Source organism: Sipha flava, unplaced genomic scaffold, assembly GCF_003268045.1.
Source record: "Sipha flava isolate LNK unplaced genomic scaffold, YSA_version1 49806_pilon_pilon, whole genome shotgun sequence".
NCBI classification, from domain to species: Eukaryota; Metazoa; Arthropoda; class Insecta; order Hemiptera; family Aphididae; genus Sipha; species Sipha flava.
Window position 1 is genome coordinate 40704 of NW_020273348.1, and position 15212 is coordinate 55915.

Sequence of the window (15212 nt, forward strand, 5' to 3'; positions counted from 1 at the left end):
AGGTACGTTATACGTTAAACGTTATAAGCAGAGCCCTATAATTTAAGTCTAAGAGTAAGGGGCCTATATTTTATCTTTATCTGATGTTGCTCAAATTAAATGTAATTTGTTTTAAAATATTTGATAAAAAAATAAATTGTATTTCGTAATAAAAAAAATAAAACTAAATTTTCTAAATGTCCAAGCATAAACTTATTATGATAATATAACAGCTACAATTTACTAAAAAATAAAAATTATAAATAATTGAAAAAAATATATGAGATTTAAGGAAAACATATGCATTGTGACTAATTTATCATAATATTAAATACAATTTAAAATTTTGTTACTTGAGGTAAATTTGATAATTATTATTTGAAATTAATTTAATTTGTAAACACGTGCCCTAAATCGCAAAGCGTATACATACATAAATGCAAAATATTTCTGACACCTCCAAATAAAAGAAAACTAATACTGGGTCCACACTAAGCATTGTTTTTGTATTATTTTTTTAGAAACTATTTAGATTATCTTGCTTATATCAAAAAAAATAGAATTTAGGTTTTGTTTTATGTTCTTAACATATACTGACCCGACATTACTGCGATCAGTGGCGTACATACAGGAGGGGTCCAGGTTCAAACCCCCCCCCCAGTGCCAAAAAAAAAAAAAATATTTTATTATTGATGACGTGTAATATATTCATAGTTTCATTGTTACGCTTTGACCTTAAAACATACAACTATACAAATATTATTAATTATATTGATAGGTGTTTGAAAAATTTTGTTAACTTTGCTGCTTTTATATTTCAATAGCTATTAATTTCCTGTAACGTAAAAGTAAACTGCAAATTGGTAAAAAAGTTGTATAAGATAATATCTATTTATAGCAGTTATTTATCTTATTTATTTGTGCAACGAAAAAAAAAGATAACAATTATTTTTGTTAAACCCCTCCCAGAGCAAGATTGAATGTATGCCACTGACTGAGATTAATATATCTCACACAGACCACTAAAATATCAACATCAACTATTGTAACACAAATAGTCATATTAATATTGGGCGGACATTACAATTTACTTGAAAAAAAATGCTTTCTTGTACCATTCATCATAATCATAATTTTAAGCAGATATTAGTTTAAATCGTTGTAACGCGTTGGTTTGAATTAATTAGTTTTTATTAATCGCTGAATTAATTATTTCAAACCAGATGAAATTTGGGATAAAATTCATAACGGCCTCTTACGATTTGTCAAACTGTACTTATCGGCCTTTGAACATTATTTATTCAATATATTCTGGAAATACGTGGAATGTTTTCAAAAAATCCAAAATTAAAAACTGTTGGAAATAATGGTATAAGTAATTATGATAATAATATCAATCAAATAAACTATTATTTATATTATAACTTTATTAACAGAGTATTTGATATTATGGTTTTAGATTTGGTTGAGAAGATACGAAGGCATTTCAAGTCTGTCGGATTAATGACTAATAAAAAATCTAGGCCAGTAATTAGGCATGATCATTCTGACCAAAAATAAATCGATATCGAAGGAAGACATTGACTTGGAAAACTTGCTGGACGAAGCTTATGTAAAAGGTGACGAAAAAATGCTGTTGCTCGTATAATTCGTGACGAATATACTTGAATCTTGCTCGGAAAATCCCTTGATGACTTATATAATGAGTTCATTATATGTTCGAATTATGCAAGAAACCCAACACGAAACCGCAAGTATAAAATTAAATTGCAAATATTTGTGAAGCGTTAAACATTAAGCTCAAGATTAATCAATAACACTTTAATTATAGGGAAGAATATTTGCTCTAATTTTGGTTACAAATCCGAAGAAAGTTATGTGAAAGAAAATATTCCATTCCGCACTTAATCTCTATACAACAATTTTGTGATATTTTAATAAATTTTTTTAGGCTTGAATATAATTTTGTCAGTATTTTTTTACACTTCTGTATAATTTTGTTTGTATTTTTTTACTTTTATTATTTTGTTTTTCACATATTTGTATTATTTGTTTTTTTATACATTTGTATAATTTAGTTATTATATTAAATATTTTTATGTATTATTAGAGATTATTAAGATTACAAAACAAAACATATTTATTGACAAACTCTTTTCTTAACAAAAAAAAAATAAGTATATCTCACATATAATGGAAGAAATACCAAAATAGTGGAATAAGACGTTTAAAATATGTGAAAACATTTGAATTGAAAAATTTCATATAGTCAACATAATTGTATGCGGTCGATGACTGACGTGATGAACACACATAGAATTTATAAACCGTCTAATATGCGATCCTAGTATGCACATTAAATTGAAAACGAGTTTTTTTTTTTTATCCGTTTAGGTCACCTCGTACTGATCCTATACGCGAGTCGCGGAAATAATTCATTACAATGGTTGTTAGCAGGACACGGGTGAGAGCCACCGTTGTAACACGCACCGCCGAAACGATACAACTATGGTATAATACAGTCATGTTTAATTGGCCTGGCGATAACGTTCGACATGAACACACGTTCGCGCGCACGTCCGCTCCGTTATCGGTCTCCGTAATTACTCCGAGTCCACCAAACATGGCGCCGCCTCAACCACCACAAACCCAAAAATCAAAACGGCATTTGTTCTCGCCTTCTAGCCCATCACCACAAGAAGAAAAGAAAATCAAACAATATACATCACCAAATCGATACGCGGCATTGGCCAAGGTCTCTGACGACGAAATTGAAAATGAGGTATTTAAACCAAACGATAACATAGTAATCTGTGAGCAACTAAATAAAACTAAAACCACACCTATGCCTACCCGAATACCGGCGATCTACATTAAAAACGTCACCAACTTCTCAATATTCAGTAAGAAAATAATATCACTCACAGGCACTAACGATATTTCATTTAAGTCTACACCATCATTTATTATAATCCGCCCCAACAATCGCATAACCTACAACATAGTAATTGACTACTTAAAAGAAACCGAAGCCGAATTTCACTCTTTTCGGCCGCACTGCAAACGTCAATACAAAGCAGTAATCAGAAATCTGCATCACTCCACTATCACAACTGATATTACAAACGCCTTGGCTGAACTTGGACACTCGGCCACGCGCGTGGTTAATATCAAAAAGAACCATCGTCCTTTACCAATATTCCATGTAGAACTGGCTCTTAAAGAAAACAATAAAGAAATCTTCAAGATTACAAAACTTCTTCACTCCGCAGTATTGATTGAAAAACCACATACCAAACGAAAAAACCCGCCTCAATGCTACACATGCCAAGCTTACGGCCATACGCGCAACTACTGTAGTCAGCAGCCTAGATGCGTTAAATGCGGCGAAAATCACTTAACAGATATGTGCACCAAAGATAGTAGCCTTCCGGCTAAATGTGCACTATGCTCTGGTGCACACACAGCTTCATACAAAGGTTGTATAATTTACAAAAAACTGACAAAATCAACAAACAAACCAAAAAAGACAGAAATTCCTAAACGACAAGTCACCTCACGTCGTCATGCATCGCATGCTCCCCCGTCCGGTCCATCATATGCCAATGTAACAGCCGCCCAACCAATATCCAGTACTACAAATTCAAATTCAAATTCAACGTCAAACATCTTGAACGAACTCAAAATATTATTTAATCCATTAATTTCTCTGATAACTGTAATTTTAAGCAAATTAACAACAATATTCCCATAGCAGTCATTATTTCCAATATTAAATCTTTTATCAACAAACCTCATTAAAATTATCTACAATCCCATTCCATATTCTATTTGTATAAACCGTAATCTAAACTTTTAAACTGTAACCTACAAACTTGTAATAGCATGCAATATGCTGAAACATTTAATTATAATAAATAATAAAAAAAAAATGTTTAATTGGACTACATGTGAACGGTAAATCCGTCATCAAGGAGTTTTCGTGCACGGTAACACGGAAGGAATTATACTAGCTACCAAGACATATCATACCTGCGATCACATATGATCCTTAATATCAGCAGAAGCACACGTAAACGTAATTCTTCAATTAAACGGTAAATGTGAACAGATATGTAATAATAACGGAAATACCAACACGTAAACGTAAATATACGTTTACTTAGCACTGGTACAATTTAATAAATGTTATTTTAAGTTTATTTTGTCATAATTTATAACTTAGTACCCTATATGCAACAATCGTTATTGTAAGGCGATACCGATGTATATTATAGATATTTAAAAAAAACCACCAAATTGTTTTGTCAAATAAAAACTGCAATTTATGTACTATTTTTGATTTATATATTTTTAAACATGCAAAGGAATATTATAAATTCGTTGCTCTAAATCAACATAAGTAACAAATAAAAAATACTTTTTACAAACAACAATGATCAACAACTTATATATTAGATCCAGTGCTGGATCTAGGAGGAGAGTTGGTATGCTTGCCCCAGGCGCAGTTGTTATAAGGGTACTTTTAAGTTTATGAAAAATAAAAAAGTCACAAACAACCCCGTAATTACACCTACATTAAGACGTCCAGTGGCGTACATTCGATCTTGCTCTGGGGAGGGTTTAACAAAAATAATCATTATATTTTTTTTTTCGTTGTACAGATAAATAAGATAAATAATTGCTATAAACAGTTACTATTTTATACAACTACTTTACCAATTTACAGTTTACTTTACAGTAAATTAATATTTGGAATATAAAAACAGCATAGTTAACAAAACTTTTCAAACACCTATCAATATAATTATTTAATTAGCATAATATTTGTATAGTTGTATATTTTAAGTTCAAAGCGTAATAATGAAACTACGAATATATTAAACGTCATCAATAATAAAACAATATTCTTTGTTTTTTTTTTTTTTGGCCTGGGGGGGGGTTTGAACTCGGAAACCCTCCCCGTGTGTACGCCACTGAAGACGTTACATTTTAATTTGCCCCGGGCGTCAAATTTCCTAGATCCGGCACTGAATAGGTCAAATATCATAAAATATATATCATACAAATATGATGAAATATATGTATTCGTGATACACAGTAAACAAATATAACAGTACAAATATAGATAGATCTCATTTATACTTAGCTGTAATAATATTATGAGGCATTTCAGATTTTTTATAAAATCAATAGTCAAGACATAAATTAAAATATATATCTATATTATGGTATAGATCAATAATATTAAGACAAGTTATTATATAAGTATAAGTAAAAAAAGTTTTAAAATGTATTTAACAATAATGAAATGATTTATTTTCGTTTTGTTAACTATTACAACTATACAGGAACACTTTATATTGATTAATTAAAGGTAATCATATAATTATAAACTCACTATAAAATTAATTTTTAAAACGATTACTTAGCAGTACATACGTCTTTAGTCTATAATTTTTTTAAATTTAGGCTGTATCTGATACATTTATAAGCTTATACAATAAAACTAAAAAATTAACAAGGTATATAATCTGATCCGGGTATGTATGAAATATACGTTTAATTTAAATAACAGTAATGTACTTTACTCACGTCCGTTAAAGATACAGTTACGAACCTCGTTGAGCTTTTTCCGTGATTAATAATATATTTTTGAAGACTTATTATATTTTATAGCAAAATCATGTCCAAAGCATTAAAGCATTATATTTTTAACAATCCGTTTCTGTAATCTGAGCATCTACTCGAGTGCCATTTGTTAAATCTAATGCGGTCGCAACCACTTCTCCTTGACCACAAAATCCCATTTGTACCAATAGTTCTTTAGATAAATGGACGTCTTCATTTCTTGTTAATTTTAATGAACCACACTTTGATACTCCGTTATCCGTTACGAACTAGAATATTTTTAAAATGTATAACTGATAAGTTATACGAATCACGAAATTCTAAAACTTATATAATCAAAAATTACAAGTATAAATATGTGAGTATACCGACCTTGGCTGACTGATTGTGTACCAGGTATATATTAATTATGATTGAATCTTGCGATGAGTTCGCAGGAGTATACTTTTTTATGACTGTCTCATTATCCCTAATACAATCGTTTTCTTCTATTAAATAATCTAGCAAGTCCGTACACCAACGCTTGCCGTCCTTTATGACGAGCTTTTCTGAAATTAAACGTTTATATTATAACACTGCATGTACCTACTGCATATTATATAAAGTTAACGCCTATTTTTTTTTTTAAATAGTTATGTAGTTGAATAAGACATAAGCACAGGTAGATAATGTTTTTTTCAAACTTTCCATCTTACCGATCGGATGAGTATTGTCTATGAACGGTTTAATTATTCCCACAGCGTAACTATGTTTCGCTTTAAATGACGGCATATCAGATCTGTTTAGATCATATATGACAGCCCCGCGAAGAACGCTAACATATCCGAAGTCGGGCAAGATTATTTTCAACCTATCGCTAAAACGTTCGGCAATCTTTTCTTGAAGCCACAATGACTGAGAGTAACCTCCAACCAAAAACATATGGGTTACTTTTTGATCGTTGTTTAGTATACTATGGATTTGCTAAAACGAAAAATATTTTCACAGTAAAAAACGTCTAAATTATATTAATACGTTTATTATGTAGTTTAATTTCACTTACTTCAGAAATACAAGCGAAACTTGGTAAAAAAAGTGGCTCGACTGCTAAGTAATGTAAAATAAAAACGCCGTCCAGCTCATTCCAAACAATTGCATCAGATCCATAATCTCTAACGGCATCAGAAACCTTTAATTATACAATATTATATTTGAAAATCAGTATATACGTATGTAAGCAATTAAGATAATGTTTGATTGTTTCCAATAGAATTAAATTTGTTATATGAATATACGAACGTCTTTGTTTGAATACTTCAAGTAATGTTCGATGAACGCGTACGGAGGTCTTATAATTATAGGAGCTCTCACTTTACTGGAAACTGATTTTTTGGCTTCTTCGAACCTTTGAAGTAGTTCCATATATGCAGCTGGTCTTTGAAGTTTGAAATCGGACATAAATCCAAAACCAAATAATGCACACAAAAGCTTAACAAATTCTATATCAACACCTATGCAGAACAAATAACCAATGCATTTACTTATTTGATATTAGGTATTTAAATATTTAGTACTTAGTATTATTACTTAAAGCAATTTCAATATGAATTTAAATAATATTTATAAATTATTATAAGAGCTTAATTTAACTTCAAAAGAATAACTGAAATTGTTTGACTATAGAGTATTTAAAAAATAAATTTAAAAATTAAAATACCAATGACTTTTTTCATACCAGAAAAAAATCAATCAAATTTAAATTAAATACATTATACTTTACTTAGAGATCCACAAACTCCAGCAGAGGGTTTATGAAGTTTACTGATTGGCAATCTGTTTATAGTACGACATACTTGATGAATTGTTACGTCGACTGTACCACCACCACAGTTTACAACTAAGTAATTGTATCCTAAAATTAAATAAAAACATAATTACAATAACAATTAGTAATTTTGTAAAAATTTTTGGTTAGTTTTCATACATTTATCAATACTGATTGTTTTAATAAATTTAAATATTAATTTTTTTTTTTATAATCAAAACAGTTCAACTCTTTTACCTTCGCCTACTTCATTTAAAACGCAATAATCAGTTTCATATATTGTATCTTGATATTTAATTTTTGAAAGTACTTTGGCGTGTTTAAGACGAGCATTGCGGCAGTGTATAGCTGCTGCTTCGGGCTCAAGAATTATAGTCACCGATTCCGAATTTTCCAAACTACCCATCCCGGCCTAGAAATAATTGCATTATAGTAGAATTATTGAAGACTAATTATGTATATCAATAAATATGTGTAGATAGTTGAAACTTTGTGTTGTATATTGCTAACCTCGATTGCGATTTCCTTTATCAAATGTCTAGTGCTCTTATTCCATATAGCCGGTACGGTTAGAATCCAAGAAATTGAATCTGGACTCAAAGCTTCAGAACATCGTTCGGTGAGTTCTTCTAGAATTAAATATCTCAGGTGTCGTAGAGCTTCGGTCAATATGCGAGTGGCCGGAAGGGACACGCTATTAGCAGCCATTATATGAGTGTCTTTAGTTATTTCCTGAAAACCGTTAGATAATTTAGATTTAATAACATTTTGTGTGAACATTTATAAAAATGTTTGTTTGCTACAGACAACACTCACGTCTTTGTTATACAAAAACATTTTGAACTTATCGAAGTAGTACCACTTTTGAGCTTCTTCTGGGTGCATTTCATGGAAGTAATCACGAGCGGCCGTTCCGAATGAATGGAAATTAAAATCTGGCGACAGCAGCAAAGCCGTCGGTATTTTTTGACCATCCAATATTGTATCACTTTCGTCTAAAACGTCACAAAACCAATCGATTAAAATCATTTGCTATACATACAGTAGGTTTCATAAACCTTACGGTTTATATTGAAAAAATGTTTAACAAAAGCGGATTCGAGAATACATAAATAATGATTTATTTTTTTTTTATTTCTCGTGTAATGGAAACTGGAAACTGTATACGACATTAATATAGTTAGGCTATAGAGTACCCGTAATTAATACCTAGGTGACCTAGTTTCGTCAGACTTGATAAATTTGATATGCCCGGATTGTAATAAATAATATATATTTATATATGTTTAAATTGATTCGGTTATCGTAACCTATATAATTTCTTGAGATTCTTATCAACGTCATCAGTTCATCACAAATCGCAATAATATAAAGGTGTACTTTAGTTATTGATCGTAATATAATAATAATAATTATAATTTATAACGACTTAATGTATTTATTATTATTAATATAGTTACAGTCGGGTTTCTTCATGACGCTTATCCTGCCAGACCGTCTGAACGAATAGGCGTAGCCCGTGTACGTGGTACCTATATCGATGGACACGACGATACCGTCTTCGGGCGACTCGTCCAGCACTTGGAGTTCCGTGTGACATTGGTCTCGGTTAACGTAAACTTCTTCGACCAGGTTGTACGTTTCTGTCAGTGGTTGTGGACTGCAGCAAGTGTTGATCGTTTTGGCGGGAACCGCGGTAAAACTGCTCATCGTACCCTCCTCATCCGGCCGTTGAAAACATTGTTGTTCTAACGATAACGATATCAATCTGTCGGAAACGGGTTTCCGTTGAATGACAACAATAATTATTACAAATTGTATGTACTGTAATACGATAATCAATGATTATTTTCGATGGTGATACCCTCTACTAAAGAAAAATTAATAGCCCACCGAAATTTATTTTTTAATTTAAAGATTTTACCAAAATGATTATTTTATTTTTAATTTTCATTCCCTTGATATTGGCCAACACCCTTTGCAGTGAAAAAGGTCTGAAATAAACATTGATGATAATAGTTTGTATATAATACTGACCTATTCAAAGTCGTGTTAATCGAATTCGCTACTTCGTCTTCGTCGTATTCAGGCGGGATCCCGGAGTCGAGTGAGTTGTAACGTAAGGCGCATTCAATGTCGTCCAGCCTGTATTCCGGTTCTTCTTCGACACAACCTAAAACTACCAACCCATTTAGTTTATAGATATAGGTACACAATTTATTTGATTTCCCATTAGCAAATCCATTTTTTTTTTTTTTTTTTTAATATAATGATTAATAATATATATGGCTATAATAAATAACCTTGTTGGAATTTCTGGATGTTGTTGTGTCTGAACAGCAGTATCTCTTGTTCGAGACTAGACAGCGGGTCGTCGACAAAAACTCGTCCCCTCCTGCGTTCGTGGTACGTATCGGCAAAGTTCATGGCTGGTGGCTCTGTAGTGAGGAGAGAAAAAATTTAAACAAATCCTACAAATCAATTGAGTAGGAAGAAAGTGTGCCGGGTAGTGTGTAATTACATCGCGGTCGTGACCAACCACGTGGAACGCAAATAACAATATAAAAATAGAAAAAAATAACCGAGTAGGATTGGCAAAAATTACGGATGCATAATGAGACATTGAAATCGTTAACGATTTTTAAACTATATTCTTATTATTTAGATAAACGTGTTTTCATCACGGTCTGCGTAGGCGGAGAATTTCCGTTATGATTGTTGTACAGGCGGCACATAATCGTACGTCGTATGTATAGAAGAATATACAATACGACAATAGCGATGATGACAATGAATATAACCATATCTACATTCATATATATTGTATATTTGTATGCCATACACATATACAACGTAAATACGGTTCAATACGCGTGTATACTCGTATATGCGTAAAGAATTGTACAACATATAAGTTAGAAGTCATGATTTGCTGGTATTTACGATTTACATTATCAACACTTCACGAGTGTAAAGATGAATAAATGTATGTGCATAGGGCCGTAAAGTAAAAGTAAAATTAACGTATAGTTATATAAAATATTATTATATCAGTCTAAAGGAAATTGAGATAACAATAATTTAAAACTTTACCATTGTAATATAGGTACTCTCTTAAATGTGTATATATTTACAACATCGAATCAGCTACGGATGCATACGATTGAATCTATTTGAAAATAAATGTATAAATGCATGTATATACTTTGTAATTTATAAACATACTGAGATTTTACAATGATTGTTAAAAAAAATAAAAGTATTTACAAGCATTGATTATAATACTTATAATCAATAATAAAAGTGATAATATTATAAATATTACAAATTTATTATAAATTTAATAACAATAATTTATTATATTTTCTAGAAATTAATTTTAATAAAAATTAGTATAGTATTTTCGTGTCTTTGTTATTAATAATAACCTAATAAGTAACCTAACCTAACCTATATTTTGGACGTAGGTTATTTAAATTAAGAAAATATATAGAAAGATCGATTAAAATGTTTCAAAATAATTTTTTACAAAATATATTATCTGCATACTAAAATACGATTGACCTTTCATTATAACGTTTTCTTTACTTATTTTAATAATTTGAATGTAAACACAAAAATATAAGTCTTTTCTTTGTAATAATAAATATTCAAATTATATATAAGTAGATAGAAATTAGGTAAATATGTTTAAGTTTTTGTTGAAAGTAGATATCTATGATAAAATATTGCAACGTTAATTGTGGAATTAAAAATTATCATATAGATATAGGTTATTATAAAAAAGAATAATAAGCAATAAGAATAACAGTAAGTAATCGTTCATTTTTTTATGTGATCTATTGGCTACTATAGAACAGTTAACCTCTGTTAACTACATTACTAGTAATTTTCAGAAATCAAAACAGGCTATTAATAATCATAATTATTGTTCATTTTCATTCTTTTAATACTTCTTTCAGTACTTTATTAATTAATTTCTATGATTCTATATATATATGTTAAAATTATTACTTAAAATGTCAAATATATGAATGCGTGTAATCAGAACATACGATAATAAAAAATATCTTATATTGAAAAAACATAAAAATATATGTACAATAATATCTATAGAAATATTTTAAAAGATATGAGCTCAAATAAAAAACTATTTGAATTATAATTGTTTAATTTATTTAATTCATGGTAAACACCTATATATGTTAATTATAAATTAATATCATTTTTTGAATAATATTTTTTAAAACACAGTTGACTTGAATTTTATACATTTCGTAAGTAGCTCCGAAATATACTTACTGCCCATCTATATATTACTTTTTTTTATAAATTCTTTAATAATGACAAATTATTATGTTGTAACTAAAAAATATAGTTACTTTAAAAACTATAGTTATACTATGTATATAACTATAGTTATAGTCATTTACATTTAACCATGTCATTGACGAACACATTGCGATTTCGGTATATAACTATTAGGTATTAACCACTAAGTAAATGCTATTATTTGTAAACTTTATACATTTATATCTATTTAGCACTCAAGGTGTTACTCAAATCATTTTAAATAGTATTTCTTATAATCTTGTACTAAAAAAAGAAATTTATTAAAAAATGTAATTCTTAACCATCTTTCCGATTCAGTCAAATATTCAATATTTTTAAAATCTAATTTCAACATTACATTAATGACATGGTTCAGGTAATTGTAAATGTTTGGTTTTCCTTCATTTCGATACATTAAATAAGTCTATGACAGCAGTTTATATCGTTAGAAAATGGATGTAGAATTGTTCAGTATGTGCGTGTGGATTAGTATTTTATAAAATATAAAGTTTACAAGCTGCTTTTGAACAGTAATTAAGAAATACCTATTATCGTCATAAAAAATATTTCATTATTTATAAAACTATTTTATATATAAATTTTAATTTTTCTCTGTTTGTATATATTATATACTATATATACCCAAAAGGCACAATAAGTATATGTGTTATAGGTGATTGATACACAATATGCAAAATTATATAATTTTATCAAATTAATGAGTACACTATGAAAATATGTGTATATACTCTATATAAAATACATAATTTAGCTATAATGATTAATAATATAATTTAACCAGTGATGTTTTCCAATTTTATCTGGGAAACATGCATTTATCATTTTATACATCTCATTCAAATATACAAATCATTTTCGAGAAACAAATTCAGTGTCGGATTAAGAGCCGATGACACCCTGGAGAAAATAATTTTTGATGCCCTCTCTCACAAAAAAATAAGGTTTTAATGAGATAAAAAAAAAATTCTTGATTTCTATGTATAAATTAAGGAAATAAAATACTATTATAATATATACCTAATATAATAATTAATCCACTTACACTAAAAAGTATAACTATATGTCTAATGTCACAGAAAAGTTTTCCAAAGATTTTTTTTAAATTAATAGAAAAAAAGTCACAAAATACAATTATTCTTCTTTTTCGTAGTTTACAGTCTTTAAGACCAAACTGACAAACATATGCCATGTCATCTCTCTCTATCCTTCGCTAGAACTCGCCAATCAGCATCCAGTTCAAGTTAAATAAAATACAATTATTATATTAATAAATTGGTTCAAAAATAAATAATAATTTAAATTATTTTTAATATTAACGTCAATTAAAAAATTAAAAAACTAATAAATTATTATTTTTTTTTAAATATATGTTTTTCTAGATTTAATAGTTGAAAATTTTTGTATTAGTTTTTCTCACTTAATTTCCTCAACAAAATCAGATTCTATATATAAAATTGATAAATTGGACATTTTTTCTTGTATTAATAATGAAATAATGTAAAGTACAAATTATTCTTAAAATTATTTCGATATTAGGAAACGATGCCTCTAAAGACAATGTTTTCAGTGTTCTCAGTAATGATGTAGAAGTAGTTTTGGCTTTTGACGGAAAATTTCAAACAATAGTTTTGAACTGTACCAAGTCTTCTACAAAATCTATTCCTATATTTAAATTGTACAATTAAACAATTAAGAAAACAACATTTGGAAATCAAATCGGAGTCATAGAAAATACTATAAATGATAATAACAGGTTTACCAACAAAGCATATAAAAATGACGTCATATTCAAAAGTTGGACACTATAGATATTATACCTACATATTTTTCTTCTTATCATAATTGAAAAACTTTTGCTTAAATAATTATTATTAATATTTTTTTTGGGGTAATTTTATTTATGCCACTCCATTAAATTTACCGCCCTGTAGCAAATGCTCTTTTTGCACCTAGGTTAATCCGGACCTGAACAAATTTCACTCACAAGTCACAATCCGTTAGATACAAATACTTTTTAAATATATATTTTTTATGGCTTCACGATGTCTTATCGATTAAAAATATAATTTTACCTTTATTAGAACATTACAGATGTACCTACTTAGTGAAACAAAAAGTTTTCTTTTAAACCTAATATATAGGCAATAATTTTAGAACAAATAGAAATTATAAATAAGGTATAAAGAACACATTCCTGAAATAAAATTTTAAAAAACAGCTCCTAATTCAAATTGTGCTAAGCATAATTTAGAAAATAACCATTATATACATTTTGAAATCAATAACTTAAAAAAATTAAATACACAAAATAACATATACTCGTACATTAATTTAATCTTAGAAGAGTCACATAAACAATGAAATAAAGAAAATAATTTTAATATTTTGAATGTACAAATCGATTTAAAAAAAAAAATATTTTATATCAATACATTTTAGATAATAATAAATAATAATAACCAAAGTATTTATACTTTTTAACATATCTATATTTAACAAGAACTCCTTATAAAAAATTTCCTATTAAAATAAATTATCTCTATGTAAAACAATTAATTTTTCTCGATTTATTCATTCCTTTTTTTTTTTCATATCCAGTCATAATTTTATTGACTTTGTACGAGTATATACCTGACAATACATTTTTAATTCAAAATCGGTCGTATTTTATAAATATAATAATACTTCAAACTAAGCTTTTATTTATTTCTATATATAAACTATTTGTTTATATATCAATGATTTTAGTTGACACTTGATAATTCTAAATAAATTTTCATTGATATTTTCCAATATCAATAACAACTATATACCTGCATATTTTATCAGTTATAAAATACTATACCTACATTACATTTAGCAACCGACGTTTTGAGTTTAGTTACGGTGTAATACTATATATCCTTCAAAAAATCACCGACGTAGGTACAATATTTAATATACCTATAATATATTTAATGTACCTACTCAATGTATACTACACATAAATATTATACGCGTAGGTTATAGATAGCTAAATACACTAATCACAGTATTAATATAGGTAGGAATACAAACACTTATATTAATATAAAAATGCATTAACTTACCTAATAATATTAATTATTCAATTGCAGTCCTGTAACCTACTAGCAATAAATATTTAACTAGAAGCTGAAAGCGTGATTAATATTATTTTTGAAATATTACATGAAATGATTCGTTTTCGCCAAAAAATTTAAAACTATATCTACTAGATAGATGGTTTTACAAAATAACGGTAAGACATTCGTGTAGGTTACTACATATTATGTACAGTATATTGTATTAAGTTATAAAATAAATATATTTTACTAACCTCTGCGATCGTGTATTTGGTATACAGCTGCTTCTGGTTCAATTGCATAGGCAAATTCGCTTTTTTTTTGCGTTAGTAAACATTTAAAAGTCTATATGATAGACATAA

At 28.4% G+C, this 15212-nt stretch overlaps 1 protein-coding gene across 3 annotated transcripts; it reads right to left on the reverse strand.

The window, feature by feature from the left end:
- Nucleotides 1–5341: 5341 nt before the first annotated feature.
- Nucleotides 5342–15212, reverse strand: LOC112690245 (heat shock 70 kDa protein 12A-like; the record flags this gene model as incomplete). 3 transcript variants are annotated; one of them, XM_025564218.1, is given in 13 exon segments in its annotated part: nt 5342–5879; nt 5983–6158; nt 6306–6573; nt 6653–6778; nt 6889–7100; nt 7370–7501; nt 7652–7826; nt 7925–8146; nt 8231–8409; nt 8875–9182; nt 9452–9587; nt 9718–9852; nt 15105–15212. In XM_025564218.1, coding segments are annotated over 12 exon segments (2244 nt in total). In that variant the 3' UTR covers nt 5342–5693.